The 24997-nt window shown below is 53.7% G+C and overlaps 1 protein-coding gene across 3 annotated transcripts in view; it reads left to right on the plus strand.

Annotated features, from left to right (window-relative positions):
* The window catches only part of APBA1 (amyloid beta precursor protein binding family A member 1), a 202089-nt gene extending 177625 nt beyond the window's left edge, over positions 1-24464 (plus strand). For 2 of the 3 annotated variants that reach the window (XM_029920339.1, XM_029920340.1), the window contains exons 6-13: positions 2370-2402; positions 3414-3500; positions 4129-4314; positions 7695-7874; positions 10602-10814; positions 17645-17764; positions 20160-20300; positions 20979-24464. In XM_029920339.1, coding sequence (XP_029776199.1) covers positions 2370-2402; positions 3414-3500; positions 4129-4314; positions 7695-7874; positions 10602-10814; positions 17645-17764; positions 20160-20300; positions 20979-21050 — 1032 coding nt within the window. In that variant the 3' untranslated portion in view covers positions 21051-24464. The remainder of the gene's footprint in view (positions 1-2369; positions 2403-3413; positions 3501-4128; positions 4315-7694; positions 7875-10601; positions 10815-17644; positions 17765-20159; positions 20301-20978) is intronic. The other variant, XM_029920341.1, reaches the window with a different exon arrangement.
* The last annotated feature ends 533 nt before the right edge of the window (positions 24465-24997 follow it).

Raw genomic sequence — 24997 nt, forward strand, 5'->3', positions numbered from 1 at the left:
TCACATGTAGTCCTTAAATTAGAATTTGTTTCGGGGCACCTGAATAGCACACATGGTTGGAAACCTGGTAGTACTTTAAGTGCATAAAATATCCTCCACTTCATAACAATTACTTCAGAATGCCTTTCACGAACCTCGGTTTGCCTTTTGGATTCTCTTTCTTCATCAACCATTCCAGTAAAAAACAAAAAAACAACAAACAAAAACAAAAAACAATTTGGTTATTCCATTGGTAACAGACTTAGCTTCCTCCAAGAGGACGCGTTCAGATCACGGTGCCTTAACAGTGAAGGATGTTGACCAATAGCTATTCGGTTTTGGTATCAAGAATAGTAGAAATTCTTACTCCTGCCAGATAATTTCAGGGAAAGTGGTAGAACAAACACACACACATAAGGATCTCACAGTGGTCATTTATCGTGAGGATGGCAGTCGATGCAGGTGGGAACACCCCCCACGGGACTCTTGGGTCCCACATGGAAATCTGCACAGTGTGGCAGAGGGCCACTCCTCCGACGTGGGCACGTGTCCACCATCATGCACAGCAGTTAGGATACTGCTGTACACCTGCTGCCTTCTGACTTTTCCAGAGCAGACTGTTCGCCATGAATTCATGGTCACCAGGAAGCGCTCGGTGGGGGAGGGGGCTGCCCTAGTTCGCAGCTGCACCAGAGAGGAGGTACTTGATGTCGGATGGCTGACTCATCTAGTTTCTCTCCAGTGAGATAGAACAGACATCCAAATTTGACTCATTAATGAGCTAGAGATGTGCTGCTGGGAACAGAGGGCTTTTCCACAGGTGAGTATGGAGGAGTGTGAGGGAACGGACGGTCCTCCACCCCCCTTCACCACAGCAGCGTTTGCGGTTTGGCCATTGACTCGCCATTATTTGTACAAGGTCTGTGTATGTCCAGCAAGCCTTACCGAGAGCCAAGGAGTTGCATTCTGATGTAGGTAAATTATAATCCTGTAACGCCCAACACAAAGGTCGTGCTCAAAACGCACCAGACACTGTTCTCAGAGCTTTGCACACATCTGTTTTATCCTTACAACAGCCCTAGGCAGTAGATACTGTTTTTATCCTCATTTTACAGATGAGGAAACTGAGGCACAGAGATGTGAGGTGGTTCACAACTAGTTGGTGGCAGAGCCAGGATTCAGTTTTAGACAATCTGGCTGCAGTCTGTCTCTCTTTTTTAATCAACTGTGTTATCGTTTACTCGTGAGAAAAGGAGGGGGGGAGGATTATTACATCTATTTCTAGTTATGGATAGGCGATGTTAATATGACACCACTTTAAGGCAAGAATTATTACTAGAGATAAATGATAAAAAGATCAGTTCAACAGAAAGACATACGTACCTTAAATATGTATGTACCTTATAACATAGATATAAAATAGATAAAGCAAATATTGACAGAACCAAAAGGAGACAGGGGCGAATCCACAGTAACAGTTAGAGATTTTAACACACCTCTCAGTAAATTTTAGAACAAGCAGATAAGGAAGACATCAGCCAGTACATAGAAAATTTAAACTGTACCCTTAACCAACCTAATTGACCTAATTGATATTGTTAGAACACTGTTCCCAGCAAGTGAAGAATGCATCTTTTGAAGTCCACCTGACATTGACCACAGTCAGTCATGTTCTGGGTCAAAGGGCTAAGAACCTAGCACAATTCAAAGGCTTGGAATCAGAGTCTGTTCTCTGACCACAGTGGAATTAATTCAGAATTCAGTAACAAAAGAAAACTAGAAAATCCTCAAATGTATTAAAATTAGTAACACAACTCTAAATAATCCAGAGTTCAAAGGAAACTCACAGTGGAAATTACAAAACATTTTGAAGTGCTAAGTAGATTGGAACATAACAAAATTTGTGGGATACAGCTAACGCAGTGCTTGGAGGGAGATTCACAGCTTTAAATAAAAGTATCAAGGGAAAAAAGAGCTTCAAGATCTGTCATTTAAATTTTCATCTCCAGAAGCTAGAAAAAAAAAATCCGCAAATGTAACCCAAAGAAAGTAAAAGGAAATTCAGATGTACGTTGAAATCAAGGAAATAAGCAGGCAGGCATACAATTAAGAAAATCAACAGAACCGACTCGGTTCTTTGAAAGGATTGATTGCAGTTTCACATAAGAAGTCCCTCAGTGTTTCCTCCTCCTCCGGCCCTGCCATCTACAAAATCGTGAGTTAGGAAATTGACTATCTGTAGAGCAGGATTTTTTTAAAGTCAGTCCTCCTCACGCAGAAATGCTTTATGCCACTATCGATACTAGTTTGTCAATTCCCTTTCTGACTTCGAGTCTCTGCAAATTCTTTTCTAACTGTTCTCCTGTCTCTGTTTGTTCCATGCTAAGCAGATGGCCCAGAAATTAGCCAAAAGCAGAAAGAAGGTGCAGTACAAATAACGTCATCAGCTTGGTGTTATGCCTGTTCTTTCCATTTATTTATGTTTTGCCGTTTTATTATTTTGTGTTTTTGTTTTCTGCATCCAGCAAGTTTTCGTTCAGATTTCTTTTTGAACCGCCCCATTAGCCAACGTTTCTCAAAACTTAGTTGCCTAAAGTGGCTGTTTTCTGTTGCTCATTAGTCATTTCACATCAGAGAGACAACAGGCAGCAGATTGGAGATGCTAAATGAATCCTCCAGGAGTGTGAAAGTTCCCCCATTCAGGAGCATTAATGTGGCAGGGACTTGGGTCTGTTCAATTATAGTCACATTTGACTTGTGCATTTGTCAGATTGCTGGATGCAAAAAAGAAAACTCGCTAATAACCACACTGCGCGGAGTTAAACCCTAAGTGGACCAGATGGATACGCTTGTTTGGTTTTCTAGCTACTAGGTGCTTGTGGGCTACCTACGGGGTGTTGAGGCATTTGGGGCTCCTCCTTAATGGGGTGGCTTCAGGAGTGGGTACGGCTTCTGTGTCGCTGTGGTGGCGTACGAACATGAAGACCCTTTTACCAGAACCGCATCTAAATGACTTTGTTTGCACCTGCTGTAAACGTCCCCTGTCACTTGAACAGGGGCAGACATGCAGTGACTTCCCCAAGGTCTCGGGGTGTGGGTCAGTGGCCCTTATTCTTCAGTGTGTTGGGCTCCAAAAGCCTTGCAGAAAGGGCAGTTCACGGCCATTGCTCCTAGACTCACATCTTCAGTGAGCTGCTGCTTTCTGTAGGGGAGAGGCAGAGGGGACCGGCATATTCTGCTGGAACTGCTCATGCTCTCTGTGGTGGGTGAGTCCGTCCTCCGTGGCCCCTGCCGCTTCGGCATCTGAACCTGGGGTCCGCCCTGCCGTTCTGGTGACTGTGTCTCAGTGCGTCTGTGTGTGAGCTAACCTCGCGCCCGTGCCCTTGAGCCGGGATGAGGCGTTCAGCTTTCCCCTGGTGCATCTTCCTTCTCAGGCTCCGGAAGGGGAATCGCAGCCGATGACCGAGGTGGATCTCTTCATTTCTACCCAGAGAATCAAAGTACTGAATGCCGACACACAGGTACGAGCCGGCCTGCCACCTTCCCGGGGGCCGAGGGCCTCGCATGGCAGCTCCGAGACTGTGCCAGTGCCCGCACAGCCCCTGTCTCAGCTGCTGGCTTCCAGACAAGCTACAAGGCCGCGTGTGCAGAGCCGGCTGTGGGGGTGGGCTGGGGGCAGGGGGTGCTCTGGGACTGTTGCCTCGAAGATCTAAGGGAAAAATAAACCATGGCTGCTGTTTGCAAATCAGGCTCATAGGTTTTTATGAGAAGATTCATGAACTCGAACAGGTTAGACTTTTAAGAAATTTTTGTTTAAAATCACACACACACTACAGCTGTCACATGTGGATATTTTATCCTTTTAACTTCTCCACCAGAGATTCTACTGGTTGTAAAATGACTGAACATTTTTTTTCACATACTACACACCACTTCTTGCTCTGGGTCAATAAGTCCCAGGAATTGCCTCCAGGCTAGATGGGTGCATGTGAATCTGCTAGCAGTCTCTGAACCCAGCCCACCCCCCACCCCCACCCCACCACCCTGCCGCATGGGGATGCACTGGGCTGGGCTGTGGGGTGACAGACTCTCTCCTGGGCCGTTAGGTGCTGTGCCGGACTTAGCATCCCTGTCCCTTGCGCCCTCCAGGAGACGATGATGGACCACCCTCTGAGGACCATTTCCTACATAGCGGACATCGGGAACATCGTGGTGCTGATGGCCCGCAGGCGGATGCCCCGCTCAAACTCGCAGGAGAACGTGGAAGCCTCCCACCCATCCCAGGACGGCAAGAGGCAGTACAAGATGATCTGCCATGTCTTTGAGTCTGAGGACGTAAGGGTGCCTCCCCTGATGTCCCCCGGGGTGACCTGGGCTGCCCTTGGGTGGGTCACATTCTCTCTCTCTCAGAACCTGAATCGGTCTCATTAATCACACATGAAGCACGCATTTATTGAGCACCTACTGTGTGTCAAGTACATGGTAGGGATACGGGGGTGAATAAACAAAGTGTTCATCATGAGGCTTACAGGAGACAGAAAATAAATGGATAAATAGACGTAAGGTAGATGGTGAGACAGTCTATAAAGAAAAAATAAAACTAGGGCAGGAGCTGTTTCAGGTGGGATAATCGAAGTCTTCGCTGAGGAGCTGACATTTGAAGAGAGACCTGCGTCACCTGAGTAAGAAAAGGGCGATTCGAGCATGGCCTAGAATGAGGGGAAAGAGGAGACCCATGGGGCCAGGCGCGCCCCACCCGGGCATGAGGGCATGGGGGGCGGGCCATCCTCGGTTGCGTAGGATTGCCCTCTGGACCACAGGAAAGCTGGGATTCCTCCTCCTGCCCCCCCCCCACCCCCACCGGTGACGGGAGCACCGCCTGCCCGCTCCTGGTCCTCACGAAAACCCGCTGCTCCTCCCGTCACCAAGCCAGTGAGTCCCAACCCCCACCTTTCCGGTGTCACAGTCAACAGAGAAAACTCATTCACAGCAGAGGCAGGGCCCTGCCTCCATTGGGCCTTGTCCCCGCAGGCACCCCTGTGAGGTGAGGCCCCCAGACTCCGTGCCGAGTTAGCATCCAGCTTTTCCGAAAGCTTGGCAGGCCTTAGAAGCTCCCTTCAGGGCCAGGGGCCACGGCCCCATGATGAAGGTCTGGAACCGTGTCCGTGCCCTTGACCGTGCTGATCTTCCCTCACCACAGCAGCGCAAACTCTGTTTCTCCTGTTGAGCAGAGAGCCCTTAGCCACTTAAAGAAAATGGCCTGTGGTAGCGCTGGCTCCTCAAGAGAGGCCACTTGTCTCCAGGAGAGAGTTCCTCTCACTGCAGTAAATTGCCTTCCTGCAGGAGTAAGAGCCGGAGGCAAGCTGCTCATCCTGGGGATTCAGGCTGTCCCAGCGGCAGCCACAGGGAGGCGGGGACACTCACGCTCTCCGCACCGTCGCCTGCCGGTCTGGTTCCCTAGAACCCAGCGCCCGGGAGGAGACCGCTGCGAAGGCAGCCATGCCCCCTGCTCTGCCTTGAAAGCCAGAGGCCAAGCGCGCAGACTGGGAGAAAATGAGTTCTGGAAGTTTCTCAGAAAGTTTCGAAAGTGAAACTGAGAAGCTTAAGGCTCACATGTCCTGCAGGCTGGCTGGAAAGGGGGGGTTAGCTCTGCGCGCCCCCACCCAGGCATGTGGATGCCCGCGTGACCCTCCGCCACCCCCACCTGGCTGGAGCTTCTAAGGAGGGGTCCCTTTTCGTCCCAGCTCCCATCTGGGGAGGTGACAAGAGGACTGAGGAAGCAAGAGGTGTGACGAGAGTGCACCCAGCAATCTTTTATCCCCTTTGCTTCTGAAGCAAAGGACAGAAGGGCGTCGGCTCCGGAGCCGAGACTGGATCCACATACAGGCCTCCGAGCTGGTGTCAGATGACAGCGTGTCCCTCGCTGGGCCGCCATGTGGCCCCGGTAGACAGCACACACACCGCAGCCTGGGGGTTTGTGGGTGCTCCCGTCGGTGGCGCTCAGCGCTCTGCACATGCTCTTCAGTCATCCGTCCGCAGGTGCGCCTCAGGCCTGCAGCAGCGCCTCGCTCGGTTCTACCCAGGGCGCAGGGTGCTGGTCCTTGTGATTGTGCGCACGGGGTCACCAGACGCACAGGGAAAAGGGAAGCTTTTCTTGTCCTACAGCCAGCCGTCGTAGGAGGTTCTGATTTCGCTGCTCGTTAGCTGCTTTTAGCTAAACTGCTCACCTTAAACAGACCCAGCATTCCAAGGTCTAAAGAGCTTTGAGAAAAGGGGTTTTTGGCATCCAGTGGCTGATAAACCTGCCCTGAGCTGCCGTGAGACACTTTATAGGGTTTTTCCAGCTCGCCGTGAGTCTTCTGCAATATTACTGTTTGGAGGGCGGTTCCCCGCTTTCTGATGGGGTTTTTAGACAACGTATGATACATGCACCCTGTTGCCTTTTCTAACATCCAGAATTTTCTAAATTCTGACACACGGCCTCGAGAGCTTAGGATGAGGGCCCATGGCACTGTCACACTCCCATCAGGCATAGGCTTGATGCGAGGATTGCGGGGACGGCCCTTGGCTGGCGCTGGATGACGCACAGGCCCGTGGCTGCCGGCGAGCTGGATTCATCGCGTGGGTGAATTAACGCAGGAGAGCCTGTCAGGAACGACCCGCAGAAGCGCAGCTCCTGTCCCGTGAGCTGTGTGACCTTGGGCAGGTTCCTTCATGTCTCTGGGCCTCACTCCCCTCACCTGGAAACTACAGGGTTCGACCTGATGAGGGTTTTCAACTCTGTGGGACCCAGAACCCCCTTTTTACAACAGATATTTTGTGAGGCCCCATTATTGTCCTGAAATAAAATTCATAGATAATATAACTTCCCACTTTGAAAATTTGCCCACAGGCTAAAGCATTGCCACAAATGTAGCACAAAGGAGAAATCAAAGGAAAGCAAGCTCAAATAAAATTGTACTTAACTACGGTGCGTAAATGCTGGGGGCCAGCCGTTCCAGAAGAAATAGCAGAGCCGTCTGATGCTTGCACCTACATAGCATTTAGCTGAATATGAGAAACACTTCCTATTTGACCTTTTGAATTGAGGGCTCAGTAGAAAAATAGGTGTGTAGACAGACCCTGCCTTCATTGAGAATCCCCTCAGCATGCAGCAAACGTGTAGGCTGCTGGGGATGTGATCTACTCACCACCCAGAGACCAGGAATAGCGTTGCTGCTAACAATTTTCCCAAATCCGGAAGCTTCCAGGGAAATCCTAGACAAAGCGACTCAACATCTTCTCTCACTTAACACAGCAGCTCTACGATCAGAACGTTCATGTGAATTAGACCCGTGCAGTTAACGCCTTTGTGTTCTATGTAAGTCGAGGTTGAGTCCTGGGCTCAGGGGGTTTGATGCAGGTGGTGCGTGGATCCTAGTGTCCAGTGGGGTGACTGGGAGTTGTTCAGGGTGTAGAGTGGCTCATCTGTGGATGGGACTGTCCTCCTCATGGCAGAGTCCTGTCCACTGGATGCCAGTAGCTCCCTTGTGACCGTTGTCATAGTAAAACGTGCCCCTCGTCCTTCTGAGGACGGCCTCTGGCAGGGATCAGTGCCCCACGTTGGCCCACCAGCCCAGCCGACGCCGGGGGCTCTGGTCCTGTGGGGACCCAGGCGCTTCTGCCGGCAGGGCTCCCCGGCTGACCTCTGCCTTCCCTCTCCGGCTCCTGTCTAGGCCCAGCTGATCGCACAGTCCATCGGGCAGGCATTCAGTGTGGCCTACCAGGAGTTCCTCAGGGCCAACGGGATTAACCCTGAAGATCTGAGCCAGAAGGAGTACAGTGACCTGCTCAACACCCAGGACATGTACAACGATGACCTGATCCACTTCTCCAAGTCAGAAAACTGCAAGGATGTAGGTATCTCTCCGGGCGGCCGGGCAGAAGCCCCAGGAGTGTGGGGGCAGCCCTGCCGTGGGGGGGAGAAGAGCGCCATTGGTGGGACCTTGCTGGGGGCTCAGGCCCATCTCCAGGGTCCCTCGTGGGACCCTGTCATTAAAGCCCACCGTGGAGAGCCATCACCAAGGCGGAATGTCCTCCGGTGCCCCGACAGTCCTGAGCTAAGTCTGGCGGGGGTTCCAGAGGTGAATGGGACCCAAACCCCATCCCCCTGAGCCCACTGTTTAGGAAAGGGCACAGAAAAGTTTAGTGATGGTGCTGGGGACAAGCACTATCAGAGACAGCTGTGAGAATGGAGCGGGTGTCGGGTCTCAGGTGATGGACTCTGTGCTCCCCCAGGGGGCGGCCCACAGCCTCAGAGCTTTGCAGGAGAGTCTGGGGGAAAACGCAGTCATCAGTGCTGGGCTGGAGGTCTGGGGAATCTTGGGAAAGCGCAAAAGACTGCAGAGAGCTGGGCCAAGTACAGAAGCATGAAGGTCAGAAAGCTCAGGAATCGTCTGGGGGGCCATGAAGGAGACAGCATAGCTGGGGCGCGGGGTCTGTGTGGAAGAGGACCTGATGAGGCCACCGGGGTTCAGGTTGGAACTGGGTGTCTTCAGAGTCTAGCCCAGGGACTGGGATTCCCCCAGGACAATAAGTACTTTATGAGAAAGTGATCTTCTTACCCGCCGGTGGAGGTTTGGTGTCCTCCGTCCCCTACAAGCAGCGCCTGAAGCAGGGATTCTTGTTCAAGGAATTTTGGGGGAGAGTGCGCTCAGGAAAAAGCGAGTGTGGGCAGCAGGGTGGTGGGGATGCTAAGCTTAGAGAAGTGTGGCCTTGCTGGAGAGGAGATTCGTTGGAATCCAGGGGAAGCTCTGGGTCACAGGGCAGACTGGTCCCGCCTTGGGCCGGAGGATTTGGCAGGCCTTTGTACCTGGTGCAAGTCCGTCGTCGACTGCCCCGGATGGGAGGGGGGTGTATCCATGTATTCAGGCTGCTTAACAGAGTACTTCAGAGTGGGTTGCTTCAACTAAAATTGTACCGCCTCACAGTTCTGGAGGCTAGCGGTCCAAGTTCAAGGTGTCCTCAGGGCCGCTTCCTCCTGAGGGCTGTGGGGGAAGGGTGCGTGCCAGGCCCCCCTGGCTTGGAAATGACTGTCTTCTCTGTGTGTCTCATCATCGTCCCCCGTGTGCATGTGTCTGTGTGCAAACTTCCTCCTCCTGCAAGGGCACCAGTCACACTGTTAGGGCCCACCCGAGTGACCCCATTTTAACTTGACTCCCCCTGCCAAGATTCAATATCCAACTAAGGTCATATTCTTTTAAACTTATTTATTATTTTTAACGTTCATTTATTTCTGAGAGACAGAGCATGAGGGGGGGAGGAGCAGAGAGAGGGGGAGACACGGAATCCAAAGCAGGCTCCAGGCTCCGAGCTGTCAATACAGAGCCCGACGTGGGGCTTGAACCCACAAACCAAACCGTGAGATCATGACCTGAGGCAAAATTAGATGCTTAACTGACCAAGCCACCCAGCCGCCCCCAAATAAGGTCATACTCTGAGGTACTGGGGGTTTGGCCTCTAACATAGGAATTTCGAGAATACAGCTGAACAACCCATCACGGGGAGTGTGTCCCATTGGGCAGCTCTCCAGGGACGCGGCCAGCTGTGGGCATTAGCAGCCAGGAGGAGGGACACGAGCCCGTGAGGGGGCTTTGTCGGGCCCCAGCGGCCACTGCCACAGTGCGTGGGGAGGTGTATGTGTATGTGAGGATCTCAGTAAACAGATACACAGTGTCTTTGTCAGAGGCTTCCAGAAAGTGTCTTGCCCTTCTGTAGTGCCTGTACAAATCTTGCCAGACTGCAGGAAACCAAAACTGATGCCTGTCGTCTCTGCCCTGCCCGGGAAGGCAACACGCTAGTACAGCCATCTAGAATATGGTCTTTCTGCTGACTCTTCCAACCTTCTGGTGGAGATAACCTTAGCGTCATTTGTTTTTGTTGTTTTTCCTTCTTCCTCGGCTTTCTCCTTGCAAAGAGAGAATGTCTGAAATGTCTATTTCTTTTTCATAGAAGAATCTCCAATGTTGGAGAGAATATTTGAAGCACCAGGGACTGGGACTGTGTATAGAACCCAGAAGATATTTCCGGAAACCATAATGCACCCCCGGTGTCCCCACCTACACAGCCTCTTTGCTCCCTGGGGGCTACGAAAAAAACCACATTGTGCCCTTTGTCTTTACATTGCCAAGGCAAGAGAGCTTATGTGGAACAAGAAGGATTGTGTGAAATCCTTTCTTACCAAATGCCGTGGACTTGAGAGAAGACAGGACTTGTTTGGGCTGGAAGCTCAGGGAAATGTCTTTCTTTTTTTTTTTTTTAATGTTTATTTATTTATTGTTGAGAGAGAGACAGAGTGTGAGCAGGGGAGGAGCAGAGAGAGACGCAGAATCTGAAGCAGGCTCCAGGCTCCAAGCTGTCAGCATAGAGCCCAGTGCGGGGCTGGAACTCACAAACTATGAGATCACGACCTGAGGCAAAGTCGGAGGCTTTACTGAGCCACCCAGCTGCCCCAGGGAAATGTCTTTCTTTAGTCAAGACAGGAAATGGAGAAAAGTTGTGATTTGTATCACCACCCTGGGTGGTTACTGATTCAAGCTTTCTAAGGGTTTTTGTTTTTATTTTCATTTTTCCTTCCCTTTCAGGTCTTCATAGAGAAGCAGAAAGGAGAAATCCTGGGCGTGGTGATCGTGGAGTCTGGCTGGGGGTCCATCTTGCCGACCGTGATCATTGCCAACATGATGCATGGAGGCCCCGCTGAGAAATCGGGGAAGCTGAATATCGGGGACCAGATCATGTCCATAAATGGCACCAGCCTGGTGGGCTTGCCGCTGTCCACCTGCCAGAGCATCATTAAGGTACGTGGAAGTGGAAAACCTAACATGGGTGAAGTATGACTGTGTTTCGGTCACTGATGCTATGAACATAACCTGAGGGTCGGGCACATGGGAGGACACAGATGCCACAGGCATGGGCTTGCACTCAGGCTCTTACCAGACTCCTCCTTGAAGTCATTTTTAGGTCAAAGATGGTATATGTGGCTCCTGTAACACCATGCTCTGTTCTGTGCCTTTGCAGGCATCACTAATCAATCACAGCACTCTCGTCCCCTAAGCCTAGACTCAGTCTCCACCAACGTTCCCGCAGCTCAGTCAGTCAGTCACTGATAGTCTGCTAGCTGCACTGAAGGTGACTGGCCATCCCCATTTCAAATCGTGGAAGTGCTTCAGGTCTGAGAGCCCAGTTTCCTTCCCAGTGGCCATGGCCATGATCCAAGTGAGCGTGGCCTGCCCCAGAGCTTACATAACACGATCCACATATGCCAGGTGCTGTGAGAAAGGGGGAACCTTCTGGTACAGCTGTGTGTTCCTCCTCACACCCGAATGTCCTTATTTCTCATTCAACCTGAACAGACATTCCTGCGCAAGGCAGAGAAGAGCTCCTCACATGAAACAATGTGAAATTAGATTTTCTTAGCAATGAAGCAACCGTGTGTACTTTCTCGAGCACATTGGAACCTGCTGATTGCATGGCCAATAGGAACATTTCTCCTCCACCTCAGTATCTGGAGCCCCAACTCCATGCCAAGCACCATGACACCACAGGCAGACTGGGTTCTAGGACCTTCTTTCATCCCTCGAGGTTTCCTGAAGGCCGGTGAGCTAGAACATAGCTGTGGGTATGCACGTGAGTGTGTGCGTGTATATGGGCTGCGGGACTAAGTGAATTCATAGAACAGTTATTAGAAACAAAACCATAAAAGCCAACATCCACGGCCGGGCAATTGGAGAGTGGAAGTCAAGGTGAGTGTATAGGACACAGAGAGGGAGCCCTCTTCATTTTTAATGAGACAGATACATTCTGATTCCTCAAGAGATTACCATACCCAGAGAACAAATAGTCCTCTCTGGCTTCGTCTGATTTCTTTTTGTTACATCTTACACTTAAACAGATCCTACCCCTTCTTAACGTAAAGATCAAAGAAACTTGGGGCGCTGGCTGGCTCTGTTGGTAGAGCATGTGACTCTTGGTCTCAGGATCTTGAGTTCAAGCCTCATCCTGAGGGTAGACCTTACTTTAAAAAAATATATATATATATATATATGTATATGTAGATATAATATATATACTTTAAAAATATATGTATATATATATAAGACCCTACCTTGAAGGTGCATAGTCATGCAGACATTTTTAAATATTTTTCTTTAATGTTTGTTTAGTTTTGAGAGAGAGAGAGACAGAGCGTGACTGGGGGAGGGGCAGAGAGAGGGAGACACAGCATCTGAAGCAGGCTCCAGGCTCTGAGCTGTTACCACAGAGCCCGACAAGGGGCTCAAACTCACAGACCACGAACGAGCTCATGACCTGAGCCAAAGTTGGACACTTAACCGACTGAGCCACCGAGGCGCCCCTCACTCAGACATGTCTCAATGGGCCTCTGTTAGGCGGAGCTGAACTTGAGAGAAGCGGAAGATCAGCGCGCATGTGGAGGATAATTTATCATTGAAAGGGGTCATGGGCGCTCATGGCAACAAAGAGGTGAAATGCTACATCAGAGGGAGGAGAATTCTTTGATTTTTAAGGTGGACTTGGAAGGAGGAGCAAGATCTAGGCCGATGAGTAACATAAACAGGGATACGGCCTTCTGGAGTTGCTGCTTAAATTGATGGACCCCGGGCTGGCTTTGCAGCGGTGGGGACAAGCCTGAGCACAGCCGGCAACGGCCGATTGAATGGCGAGGTGCCGTGGAGAGGTCGGGGGGGCTGAAGGCTGGGAGTGGGGACCCAGGACCCACCGTGTTTGGTAGCTCACTCACATGTGTCAATGTTCATGGATACCCTTTCATACTAGTAAGCAAATGACTTAAACACTGTGCATGCATGAAAACCCCTGAGGGGCCATGGGAACCAGACACGTTAGATCCAGTCTGCACCCGGGAACTTGGTCTGGCTGAGGAGACGTGAAGGTAAGAGCGAATAGCTAACGGCGACTGAGTACCGTGCTCCTGGCACCGTTCTGAGAACATGCACATTTGCTCACCGAGCCCTCATGGCAGCCTTCTGTAGGATAGGTACTCTTGTCATGCCCATCGTACAAGTAAGGAAACCGAGGCATAGGAAGGTGATGTGATTATTGTCAGTGGAAGAGCCAGGTCACTCAGCCCCGGAGGCTGAGGAAACTGGGGGGAGGAGAGGCTGTGGCATCTCGTGGGTAGAGGTGCGGGATGGTGCCAGACTCCCAGCCCCTCAGCGGAGAATGAGCCCGAGTGCAAAGGCCGAGGACGCCAGTCCTGGGAGTGCAGGAGTTCAGAGGTACGGGGGAGAGATCCTCTCAGAGAGAGGGACGCAGGTGAGGGAGTCTGGGGAGTGGATCTGGGTCTGGAAACCTTTGGGAAGAGGAGCCAAAAGAAGGCGAGAAGGGTCTCCTGGGGCTTCCTGTCCGTGCCGTTACGCACCTGCTAGGCGGTGCCTGGCCACCTTCATTACCTCCCTCCGTCCTCGAGACAGCCAGCCCCCTCCCTCATGGCCGCGTGGTTTACAGACAAGCCATCAGAGACCCCAAGGGCGCAGCCGACCTGCACGGGTTCCTCCTGTGGACAGCTCCGTGCACATCCCAGGAGGCAGGGCCAGCTGAGGGAGGCTGAGAGCACAAGGCCAGTGCCAGGCCCCCTGGGGCCGCACAGGGACCCATCTTTTCTCCAATGGACTCACATCAAGGTTGACACAAAGCTTGCTTCCAAGCAGTCAGAGCACCATCGAAGCAATTTCTTAAGCAGAAAAGGTATGTTTGCACTGGGAGCTGATCTCTGATGTCCATAAATGGAGTCTCTATGGAATCGGAATTCAAAGGCCACATGGTGAGGAAAGAGACATCACTGCTGAGGATGCAGAGCAAGGGAACCAGTGCTTAGTGGCCGCCCGCAGACAAGGACGTAGCCTGCAGGCCCCGCGAGGACAAAGCCCACGGTCCTCGGCGCCCGGGATGCGCTGCTTTGTCAAGCAGAGAGATGTGCGTGGTCCACCCTGGCTGGGAGGAGGATTTTACCACTGACTTCAGCTAGAATTTCTAGCACCAAATAAAGACTTTCAGTGGGTTGTAACACTGTTTTAAGATTCCCTAGGGACACCTGGCTGGCTCGGTTGGTTTAAGCGTCCAACTTTGGCTCAGGTCATGATCTCATAGTTCGTGGGTTTGAGCCCCGCGTCGGGCTCTGTGCTGACCGCTCAGAGTATGGAGTCTTCTTCCGATTCTGTGTCTCCTGCTCTCTCTCTGCCCCTTGCCCACTTACACTCTGTCTCTCTGTCTCTCAAAATAGACATTAAAAAATGTTTTAGATTTCTGAGACAAGGATGCTTGCATGCCTCAGTCAGTTAAGCATCTGACTTTGGCTCAGGTCACGATCTCAAGGTTCGCAAGTTCAAGCCCTGCTTCGGGTAAGCACCGCTTCTCTCTCTCTCTCTCGCTCACTCTCTCGCTCTCTGCCCCTCACTCACTTGCACCCTCTCTCTTTTAAAATTTAAAAAATTTAAAAGAATAAAAGTCCTTAGACAAATACCTCCTTTGCCTCCGCCGAAGCCCCTGTTCCCACAGCCCCGCCCTGCCCGTTGCGCCAGTGCCAGGGAAGACTCGGGCTTCTGGTTGGTAGCTCCGTCTCACCCTTGTGCCAGTGCACCTTGCAGTGAATTTAGCAAGCACCTCTCATCCTGATCGATCACGGCTTGGAAAACTGGTTTGAAAGCCCTGGGGCTGTTGTTGAAATGCAGATTCCACGTGTGTGGGGCGGGGTCTCGTCAGCCCCTCGAAGGCAATGACGTCACCAGTCTTCAAAGGCCTTTGAGACACAAGGGTCTAAACCATGTGTTCTGTGTCTTGCCACTTTAAGGCGTGTTGACCTTCTCCCACCCCCCCCGCCGTTATGGGAACATAGAAGACATTTCTAGAATAGAGTTACAGGCATTGAAGCATTTTCAATGCTTTCTTTCCCTAGCAACTATTTTTCTGGCCTCCTTCCTAAGACCTGAGTGTGGTAGGTTAGCAGGCGGCCGCTGCCTCCGTGGCCCTGCCCTCCTGATACTCTTCTTTTTTAAACTAGAGCACCGCCTTCCTCCTCCCTCCACAGGATCCTGTCCGGCTTCCCTGTTGCCATAGAGACCATGCTGGCTTCTCTCCCCTCCCCCAGCCCTCCCAGGGTATTTCTTAATTGGCCACCCCATTCCCCTGCTGTCCTGGGGACAGAATGGCCGCTTATTTAGCTGGCTTCTCCTCTCAAATGGCAGCTCAGAAATCCAACTTAATGGGACCCAACTTGGAGCACTTGTGAGGAGCACGGAGCCAGCGCAAGCTCTCCCTGCTCCAGACGGGCGTCTCTCTAAGCTTCATCTGGCAGCATGTTTCCCCAGCCGAGAGAATCGTTCCCTGAGGGACAGATCAGGCCTGTTAAATCCCTTCACACACCACACAAGGGGAACCCACCAGCGCAGTGGGAACTTTTTTTAGGAGGTTGAAAAAATAGAAGTCCTCCTCTGGGTTTTCAGGGCGCGTTCTGAGGGCTTCCCTGTCCCCACGCGTCCCTGCCTCATCCCAGCACTGAATAGGTGTGAGCTTTCAAAGCTGGTGGCTGGTCTGAAGCCGGGATTCTGCGTGCTCCTCCTCTGGGCCTACTTCGCTCTGGTTCCAGCAGGTCCCTGGTCTCCTGGTGTGTGATTGTAGGGGGCGGGGAGGAGGGGCCCCAGCCCCGGGGTGCCCTGCGTGGGCCTGCAGCCGTCTGCAGTGCCTACACGAGTCTTGGCACACTGCTAGTGAGTAGTAAATACTGAGCGCAGGAGAAAGAGGAAGGAGAGAGAAGCGCGGTTGACCTTGAACAGCACGGGTTCGAATTACACAGGCTCATTTATCTCTGGTGTTTTTCAATAAACACGGCCCAGTACTGGAAATATCTGCTCTTCCTTGTGATTTTCCTAACAACCTTTTCTTTTTCTCTAGCCACCTCTGTTGTAACAACACAGGGTATAATACATATACAAAATACGTGTTGTGAATGTTATCGGTGAGGCTTCTGGTCACCGTAGGCTCTTTGTAGTTAAGTTTCAGGGGACTCCAAAGTTGTATGTGAATTTTCAGCTGCACAGTTTGGGGGGTGGTCAGCACTCCTGACCCCTGCGTTGTTCAAAGATCAACTGTATGCCCATTAATATCTGAGCACCACCCCCTTGGAAGACGCCTATTTTAAATTTTAGAAATGGATGTGGTTTATTAGTATTTTTCTGATGTTTGAGTGGGGGCAAATGAGTGGGGAGGGGCACAGAGCAGGAGAGAGAATCCCAAGCAGGATCTCACCAGCTGTGAGATCATGACCTGAGCAGAAACGGGTGTTTCTAAGCCTCATGGTGGAGATGTGGTGGTGGCGGCAAATTTGCTGAGGAAAGGAATGGGTGGAAAGGAGTGAAGTCGGAACTGGAGCTGGAGGGGACCTCCAGGTGTCACTCACCGCTTGTCTGGGTGACCAGGAGACCGAGGTGGGGGGAAGGGAGGGGCGGGTGGCGAGGATGCCCAGCGGCAGAGGCCAAAACACGGCTGTGACAACAACACGCCACGAGGGTCCCTGGGCGTGGGGACGCGGGCCTGCCCCAGCGGGAGTTGGTCCCTGGCGGACTCGGCCCCGGGAGACCTGCTCTCAGCTCCCCTGCTGCTCCCCTTTGACGTCCTCACCTGTGATCCAGAGAGGCCGCCCAGAGACCTTCCAGAAACCCCGGAGAGCATCTGGCAAGGGCTGCCCGCGTGTGCTCACCGAGTCACCGTCACCCAAGCTGCAGCCCCGGGAGGCTCTGGTCCCGCAGACCACAGAGCGGCTCCGAACGCCCAGGAGATGGGTAGAGATGCTGGAGGTGGGAAGTGAAATTGAGCCTCATCCAAACTCAAACACTGAGAGGACCGACCGTAATCCATCAAAGGCAGCGGGAAGTCAGACGTTAGGAGCCCTGGACTCTAGCCAGGTGGGAAAGTAAGCTGAAAACGGCCCCGTGCAAGGCCAGGATAGCAGATGTGGTGACACAGATTCATTCTTTTATTGCTCTCCCTGGTTCCTTCGTTGAGCAAGCCTTCCTCGTGAAGGACACACGCTCTCCCGTTGTCTGCATGGGGGATCATGGTGGAGGCGAGATGCATGGTTGTGAAAACAGAACAGACGTGGGGTGGGGTCCCGCTGCAGGTGAACTGGGGTGAGTTGCTTCGTATCTCTGAGCCTCAGTTTCCTCTTCTGTAAAATGGATATAGTTAGAGTTGGTTTGTCAAGGAAACTGTAGGACACAGCTCCTGTGGGTGGCGAGCATTTGTGCTCCAGGTGGTTCACCATCAGGACGGGTTTTGACGGACTGCAGGGTTGGGTGCCCACACAGAGCGGCTGACTGGTCAGCACGTCCCCCAGGTCTCCCACAAGCCCTGTGCTTTCACAGCACACCGGCCACCAGTGTGAGAGGTAAATGAGCTCTTTGGGCTTTGAGTTGGTACCTTCTAGCAGCAGACTGTCCCTGCTTGGGCACTGTCAGCCTATATGCGGGTCTGCCTTGTGAGTCTCAGAAATGACGGAAGGTTCCTTGGGACTCCTTAGGACTCCCTTTGCCTCCAGTGCCTTAGACCTGTCCATCCCTCTGGTCACCATATGCACTCTGTTCTGCTCGTGCTTCAGGGCTTGAAGAACCAGCCCCGGGTGAAGCTGAACATCGTGAGGTGTCCCCCAGTGACCACCGTATTGATCAGGAGACCGGACCTTCGCTACCAGCTGGGTTTCAGCGTCCAGAATGGAATCGTAAGTAGGGCTGTGTCCCACACAGCTGACAAATTAAACCGTGGCACAGTGTTTGTTTTTTAATTTTTACTTTTAATTTTTTAATGTTTATTTTTGAAAGCTAGACAGAACCTGAAGACGGAAGGGGCAGAGAGAGAGGGAGACACAGAATCTGAAGCAGGCTCCAGGCTCTGAGCTGTCAGCACAGAGCCCACTGTGGGGCTGGAACCCACAAACTGTGAGATCATGACCTGAGATGAAGTCAGATGCCTAACTGACTGAGCCACCCAGGCGCCCCAAATTTTTAGTTTTGTAAAGCCACTCATTGCCTTGAGAGAACTCAGCAGGATCCGGAGGAGTGGGTGGGGGCTGGCCCTGCTCCCCCCTGGGGGCCAAGAATCCTGTGTCCTTTCCACATGAGAAGAGGAAAGGGGTCCCCAGGGCCCTGGCCCTGAATCTCTTTGCAATGGTGAAAGGGACAGCCTCCCAACTGCCAACTTGAGGGAGTCTGGGATGTGGCTCCAAGGGCGTCCTTTCCCCTCCGGCCCCCGGGGCTGCCATTGCGTCACCACGGGGCGACCCCCATTGGCCCGGCCCGTGTAGAGCCGCTCAGCCCCCAGCCTGGGGTGCGCGGCGCCGGTGCTGGCTGGACGGGCTCCGCGGGGATTGCAGGGCCTCCGCGGCGGTGACGACGCATGCGCATCTCTGCTGCGCCCTTTTACCCTAAATCATGCTTTGGGGATGAGGAAGATTTTCATCGCTTGGAAGTCTGCCTCGAAACAATACTTCCTTCTTTTCTCCGTTGCAGTAAAATTTACACAGCGTTAAGTTTACCACTGAAACCATTTTTTAAATTGTTTATTTTTTGAAAGTGAGTGGGGTAGGAGCAGAGGACCCGAAGCAGGCTCCGTGCTGGCAGCACAGAGCTTGACGTGGGGCCTCAACCCCGAACCGGGGGATCATGATCTGAGCCGAAGTCGGATGCGTAACTGAGCCCCCAGACATCTCCATCTAAACTGTTGTTAAGCAGACAGTTCAGTGGCATTAACTACATTCCGAGTGGTTATGACCATCACCGCTAGCTCTGTCTAGAACTTTTTCATCCCAAACTGAAACTCCATACTTGGTATTACTCCCATTTTGGCCTGGTTTGCCTTGTTCTGGACTCATGGTGATGGTGGGCTGTGATGACCATCTCGTTCTCTGTCTGTGACCTTGAATTTCTAGGTTTTGGATGTGCCCTCCCTCTCTTTCATCTTTCCAGATTGAAGAGCCCTATTCTTTTCCCCCTTAAAATCTCAATTAAGAGTGGTAGGTGTTTCAAATTTTATTCCAAGTCTGTTTCAAGGCTTAGAAATACCGTTGAAGTTCCCAGTTGGAGTGGAAACATCCAGATGCCCCTTCATCTGCTCCTTGGACCTCGGCGGCCTCAGTTTCCCCTTAGGAAGGGAGCCAGGATCAGTTAGTCCTTACAGGTTTTGGCAGACACCTGTTTTTATTGGCTGTTTCCTTGGGTACTTTGTTATATTCAAATAATTTTAAAAGCTCGGAAATGAACAGAGTTGTTGACTAACAGTGGTGGGGCCCTCGGTTTTGAGTTGAGCGTGGGAGGCTCCTCGGGAGCGTTCTGACCCCAGAGTGTGGGGGCGGGGGTTCTGCGGGGCCCACACACTCAGACCCAGCTAGCGCGTTGTCACACAATGCCACGGTCTTGGTTATGTGGGCTTAGAAGGCACACGATCTGGCAAGAAATGTCAACTTTGTGAACTCAGAACACGCTCTTGGAGAAAGTCAGATGCTCTGTGTGAAGTGGGGGCTGAGCCCCAGCCCTCCACGCCCTGGGGAGCTCATTTCCACCAGCCAGCGGCTTCTGCACCCTGTGATGCCCGGCTACACAGGGACAAACCCAACCCCATTGTCCTTTCCGGAGGGGAGTGAGTTTAAACACAGCTGCTGAGTAGAGAAGGTCGAAGGAGCAAGTCCCGGCCAGCTGGCCACACTTGGGGAACCCACAGGGGGGTTTGGCTCATGTAACTGTGACCCTGAACAGTGGGCCGCAGATCCTAGAGGTGGGTGTCTGAGTCCGAGCAGCGGGTGTGGGAACTCCTGTTTGCCGGTGTCACACAGGCTGGGAGCTTGAAACCGCCGGTGACTCTTTCCCAGATGACAGGAAGCCAGAACTCCGTGTGCTGTGACATGAGGTGCTATGTCCCCCATGTGTCATGCAGGAGCAGGGTGGCCCTGTGCGTCCAGGAGCCCTGCCTCTTGCAAAAAGCAAGCAAGAGATCAAAATGCCCCTGAGTAACCTTGGAGACCGGAGGGCCGGGGTTCCAGGAAAGACAGTCCGGTCTCCACCCAGGCCCCTGACATGTGGTCCTACCGTGAGGGGTAACCGTGTGGCCTTTGGCTCTGACAGATCTGCAGCCTCATGCGAGGGGGGATAGCCGAGAGGGGCGGCGTCCGCGTGGGACATCGGATCATTGAAATCAACGGGCAGAGCGTGGTGGCCACGCCGCACGAGAAGATCGTCCACATCCTCTCCAACGCGGTGGGGGAGGTAGGAGCAGGGGCAGGGGGGCGGCCCCGTACCCAGGCCCCGTGCCTGCGCAGCCGCACTCAGGCCTCCCAGGCAGGGCCCTTTGTGGTCCGAAACCCCGCTCGATGAGCAGGACCATCCGACTCGAACCAGACGTCACCCGAGCAGCGTCCAAGAGCAACCCTGGGAACAGGACCCAGTCTCTTCTGCATCATCCACTCCCCTTTTCAACTCTCACTCATGTGACTCCGCCCCCTCCAGGGCCACCCAAGGCCTGTCCATATTCCCAGTTAACGTCACCACAGGCGCCGCGACACGGAAGTCTGATAGATGGAGCGGGCCTCCGGGGGCGGTCTCCGGTCCAGCCTCCTCCGGTGGCCATGGCTGTGGCAGGGCCCAGTCCCCCCACGGTCACAACCCACGGCCACTCTACTTAGGTCTTAAGGGGGTTTCACCTTTGCACTGGCTGGGAAAACAAAGCCTCCCGGGTCTTCACGGCCCCCCTGTGCCACCCCGCACGGTTTAGAAAGCCCGTGGATTCCTCTCTTCCTGGAGGCCGCCTCGGTCGGGTCCCTGCGAGTGGTGGGGGGAGAGCCTCAGACCCCGCCCGCCCCCGCGGTTAGAGGTGCCGTCTCCCCCAGGGCAGTGGGGGCCCACGCCCGCAGCCTCAGGCCCGCTGACGCTCGTCTCCGCCCGCAGATCCACATGAAGACGATGCCGGCCGCCATGTACAGACTGCTGACGGCCCAGGAGCAGCCCGTTTACATCTGAGGCCGAGCCCCCCGGCTTGCATGGAGGACTGTCCTCACTCGTGGTGTGTTTCTCGTGCTGCATCTGTGTGCCCACCGAGACCTTTCCCTCTCACGCCCAGCACCGGTTCTACACGGGAGAAGAATCCACAGACCTCTCTGCTCTCTCTCTCCAGTTTGCATTTTTTTTTTTTAATGCTGGGAAAGTTTTGTATGCACGCCCTTGAGGATAGAGAGTAGCCAGTCCCCACCAGGTAGCTGTCCAGACCGTCCTGAAGGGGCCCCCGGGGTTCCCGGGGAGAGTCCTCCCTTCCCCCACGAGGTGCTCCTGGGGGCAGGGAAGGCACAGAGTCAGCAGTGCCTACACTCCAGCCGCTGGTCTTGGCTCTGGGTGGGTCTGGCGGCAGAGGCCAGCTGTGTCCTTCAGGGCTTGCCCTGCCCCCCACAGCGGACTCGGGGTGCCACACATCCCCGCCCAGAATTTCTGAGCCAACCTTCTGCCTCTTCTGTAGCTACTTTTAGTTTTGACATAATTGTGTTGGTAAATGTGAGCCGCCTCAGCCAGGGGTAGAAGGGAGACTGCCTTGGACCAGGGCGCCGTCTCGGTGCAGAGAGCTCAGCAGGCCCAGGGGCTGCCCAGCTTCCTCTGGTGGTCCCGAGGTCACCCACCATCAGACAGACCTGGCCGGTCATCCCTTCCTCCCTCTCTGCCACACACGTAGGTATGCCATCTCTTTGGTGTGTTTGGCCCTCCCTTCCCCCACTGCCAGTGAGGCACACAGAGCCCCTGCAAAACCCACTTCGCCTCTCCACGAGGCAAGTGAGGCCTCCAGGGGCCGCTCAGCCCTGTCGGGAGAGACACCCCCCACCCCCATGCCTGAGGCCTGGCCCCACCAGCGCCACCTTGGCTCAGAGTCCTAGCGGACTCCCTCCGTGCCCCCACTCCACACCCGCCCTGGGGGTCTCGGAAGGATGGACTGCTCCCCTCGAGGAAGACCCAGATGGTGTGGGGTCAGGCTTCCTGGCCCAAGGTAAGGCCTGCTGTCCTCCCTGCTCAGGGCCCCAGAGCAGGGTAAGAATGACCTCACACGATGCCGAAGCAGCCCCGGGTGTGTTCTGGAAACATCAGCTTGCTGCCTCGTGGGTCTGAGAGAGTGTGCGGCGGTGAGGGAGGGGGGAGGCGGTCTCCGTTCATGCAGATGTTTTAGTGATCTTATTCTGAGCCAGTTTTCACTTACTCTTGGTCCAAAGAGCATTTTGTTTTCATGTAGGTGGCTGTGGGTTGGTTTGGGTTTTGTTCGTTTCGTTTTGTTTGTGACCTCAGCAGAGACAGGGAAAGAGAAACGAATATATTTTGTAATATGAATAGAGTCCCTGCTCTCTGCACCTGGGATATTTCTGTTGTGTCTGTGGAAACAGGAATGCAGTGCCCACATGTTGGCCGGTATGTATGTATTTGTCGGATGGAGGGATCTCGGGGTGGGAGACACGTGAATATCAAAAACAGGAATAAGACACGGTTACCAGAGAATGGTGCGGGGTCTCCTGGGATTTCTGTGCCTCCTTTCTGGGAGTCAGGAAAGCTGAATGTTCCAGAGGCGTTAGTGGCTGACCCGTCTGTGTGTGGCAGGAACCCTCATAAAGCAGGGGCTGCCCCTCCCAGGGGAGCCGGTCAGGACCCCTGGACTTCTTTTGAGGAGGCTCAGCTCCACCGAGGGCCTTCCGCAGAGCCAGGATCACGGCCCCTGGTTCTCAGTGTCCCAGACTGCAGCGTGTCTGGTAATACAGTCCGGCACTCAGGAGGCCTGGGTCCATCTTTCCTCTGCCAAAGAGAGTGGGTAAGACAGGAACAAGTGTTCGTGGCGGTGTTTGGGGCCTCAGGAGCCTGGGAAGATCGCGGGAGGGGTTTGTGCCTGTCTGGGTCTAGGCTGACCAGTCGGGTGGCCTGTCCCCGCTGGGCCGGCAGACCGAACTCCACCTGCACATCCCTGTGCCCCCTGCCAATAACTACAATGACGTTTCTGCACCCAAGGGAGAGGGGGGAGAGAACAGAACAGATTCTGCTACGGCACCAAAGTCTTGGAATGTCTGGCAAGTGGCGGAAAAGCCAATTTGGTAAGATCTCCTGGCAGCATATTTAGGGTAAGAACGGGGTTACTTCTCCACCACATACCTTCTGTCGGTCAGAGTGGCTCCTCACACCCAGACCGTGCACGTTCCTGGAGCTCAGTACAGGGTCGCCGGGCTGGAGTGTGTTCTGGGCCCTGCTCCCGTGCCTGGAGCGAGTTCAGATCCCGCACCCTTTGTTAACAAAGGTGGGTGAGTAACTCGGTTTTTGAAAATCCCGTGGGATGTGGTGGTCTCCTCTGGCATCCCAGTATATATAGTTATATATGTAAATATCTGAATCCCCCTGTGATGGGGACACTATGTACAGAGCACCTTCCCAAACAGGGCCCAGGCAAAAAGCCACTCTTGCTGCTTGGCTGGGACAGGCTGGTGACTCCACCCTCCAGGTCCAGCCAGGACGCACCGCGTCCTGTCTCTGCCTTCTCGCATGGGAGCATTTCAGGGAGCCACCGTCAGCCTTGGGTTCAGGAGAGGAGGAAGCCCCCAGAGAGCCAGGCCTGGAGTCCACTCCCGGACCAGAGCGGGCCCCTCGGGGCCTGGGGCCCGCCCTGGGCCGCCGGACTCCGAGCCTTGGCCCGTGGGTCTGCTTTCCGGACAGTGCCCATCGGCGCCGGCCTCAGAGAGTCCCAGAGTCAACGACTACCTCCCCCATGGCTCCTGCCACCCCGAGGCCCCCATTCACACGCGACACCCCCCGCTGCACGCTGAGGAAACCCATCCACGAGCCCTTCTTGGGTCCCTCGACCCACTGGTGTGGCTGTTACCAATGTTTACAACCAAGGGCCACCTCCTTCCTGATACGTTTACTCTCCCACTTACGAGGCCGCTGGCTGGTTTGGGCCTTCTGGAGCACACGACCCGATTCTTCGTCCCCCTCCGTCCCGGCGGTGCGTGAGGACCACGTGGGAAGGAAATGTCTTGTACATATCCAGCACAGCCCCTAGCGTCTGAACTTGTACTATTGTTCTGTAAAGAGGGTGAAATAGAGCTTATTGTAAAGCTTGGGACAAGTAGAGTATTGTATTTGTAACAATATGGTTCTTTGTATACACAAAACTCAATGATCTCTATATATAAATATAAATTATATAAATAAAATATATATACACGTGAGCCTGGAATGTTGGCACCACACACCCACTGAATGTACTTCCTCTGACAGTCTGGTCACTGCCCGCCCTGCCCTCCCCTTCCTCTGTACCGTTTTGGGGGTTGTGATGTATTTAATGTGTTCTCTTCCTTTATTTAACTGAACGCTAATGTCTGTAAGAGTCGCTGCAACAATAAAGCAGAACTTCACCTCTTGGCCCAGCGTCCTGTGGCTGCAGGGGAGGGACGGGACGCCAGGGAAGGGAGAGACGGCGTCTGGCTCCCTGCAGGCCCCAGCCTGGCCTTCCTGTTGGGCCAGCGCCAGGTGGGAGCAGCGGGGGCGGGCCTACTGTGCCACCTCTCCGCCAGCCCCCTGGAAGCGCGCTGTCCCCTGTGGGCGGTGTCCCCGCCCTCGGGTGGCACCTCACACATGCCCCGCTCACATGCTCTCTGCCACAGCTGCACAACGAGAGAAGAAAATTCCACTCACCCATCCCGCCACACACAGATCCTTCCTTCTAGTCTTTTCTCTAGCATTTCCCCTTACATGGTGATCCTCTAGGCTGGCTTTCTCGTCTGCCGGAGGGCGTCTAGCTCACGGGGACCGCGACACAGTCAGCTAACGCCTTCAGAGCCTTTGGAATCACGTGGCTCACGGAAGGGCCCAGAAAGTGCAGGCCGCTCGCCCCTGGGCCCCGCACCCGAGGCAGTGGCCACGGCTCAGGAAGGCCCCGGAGAACGCAGGCGCTG

Source organism: Suricata suricatta, chromosome 13 (genome assembly GCF_006229205.1).
Source record: "Suricata suricatta isolate VVHF042 chromosome 13, meerkat_22Aug2017_6uvM2_HiC, whole genome shotgun sequence".
Lineage (NCBI taxonomy): Eukaryota > Metazoa > Chordata > Mammalia > Carnivora > Herpestidae > Suricata > Suricata suricatta.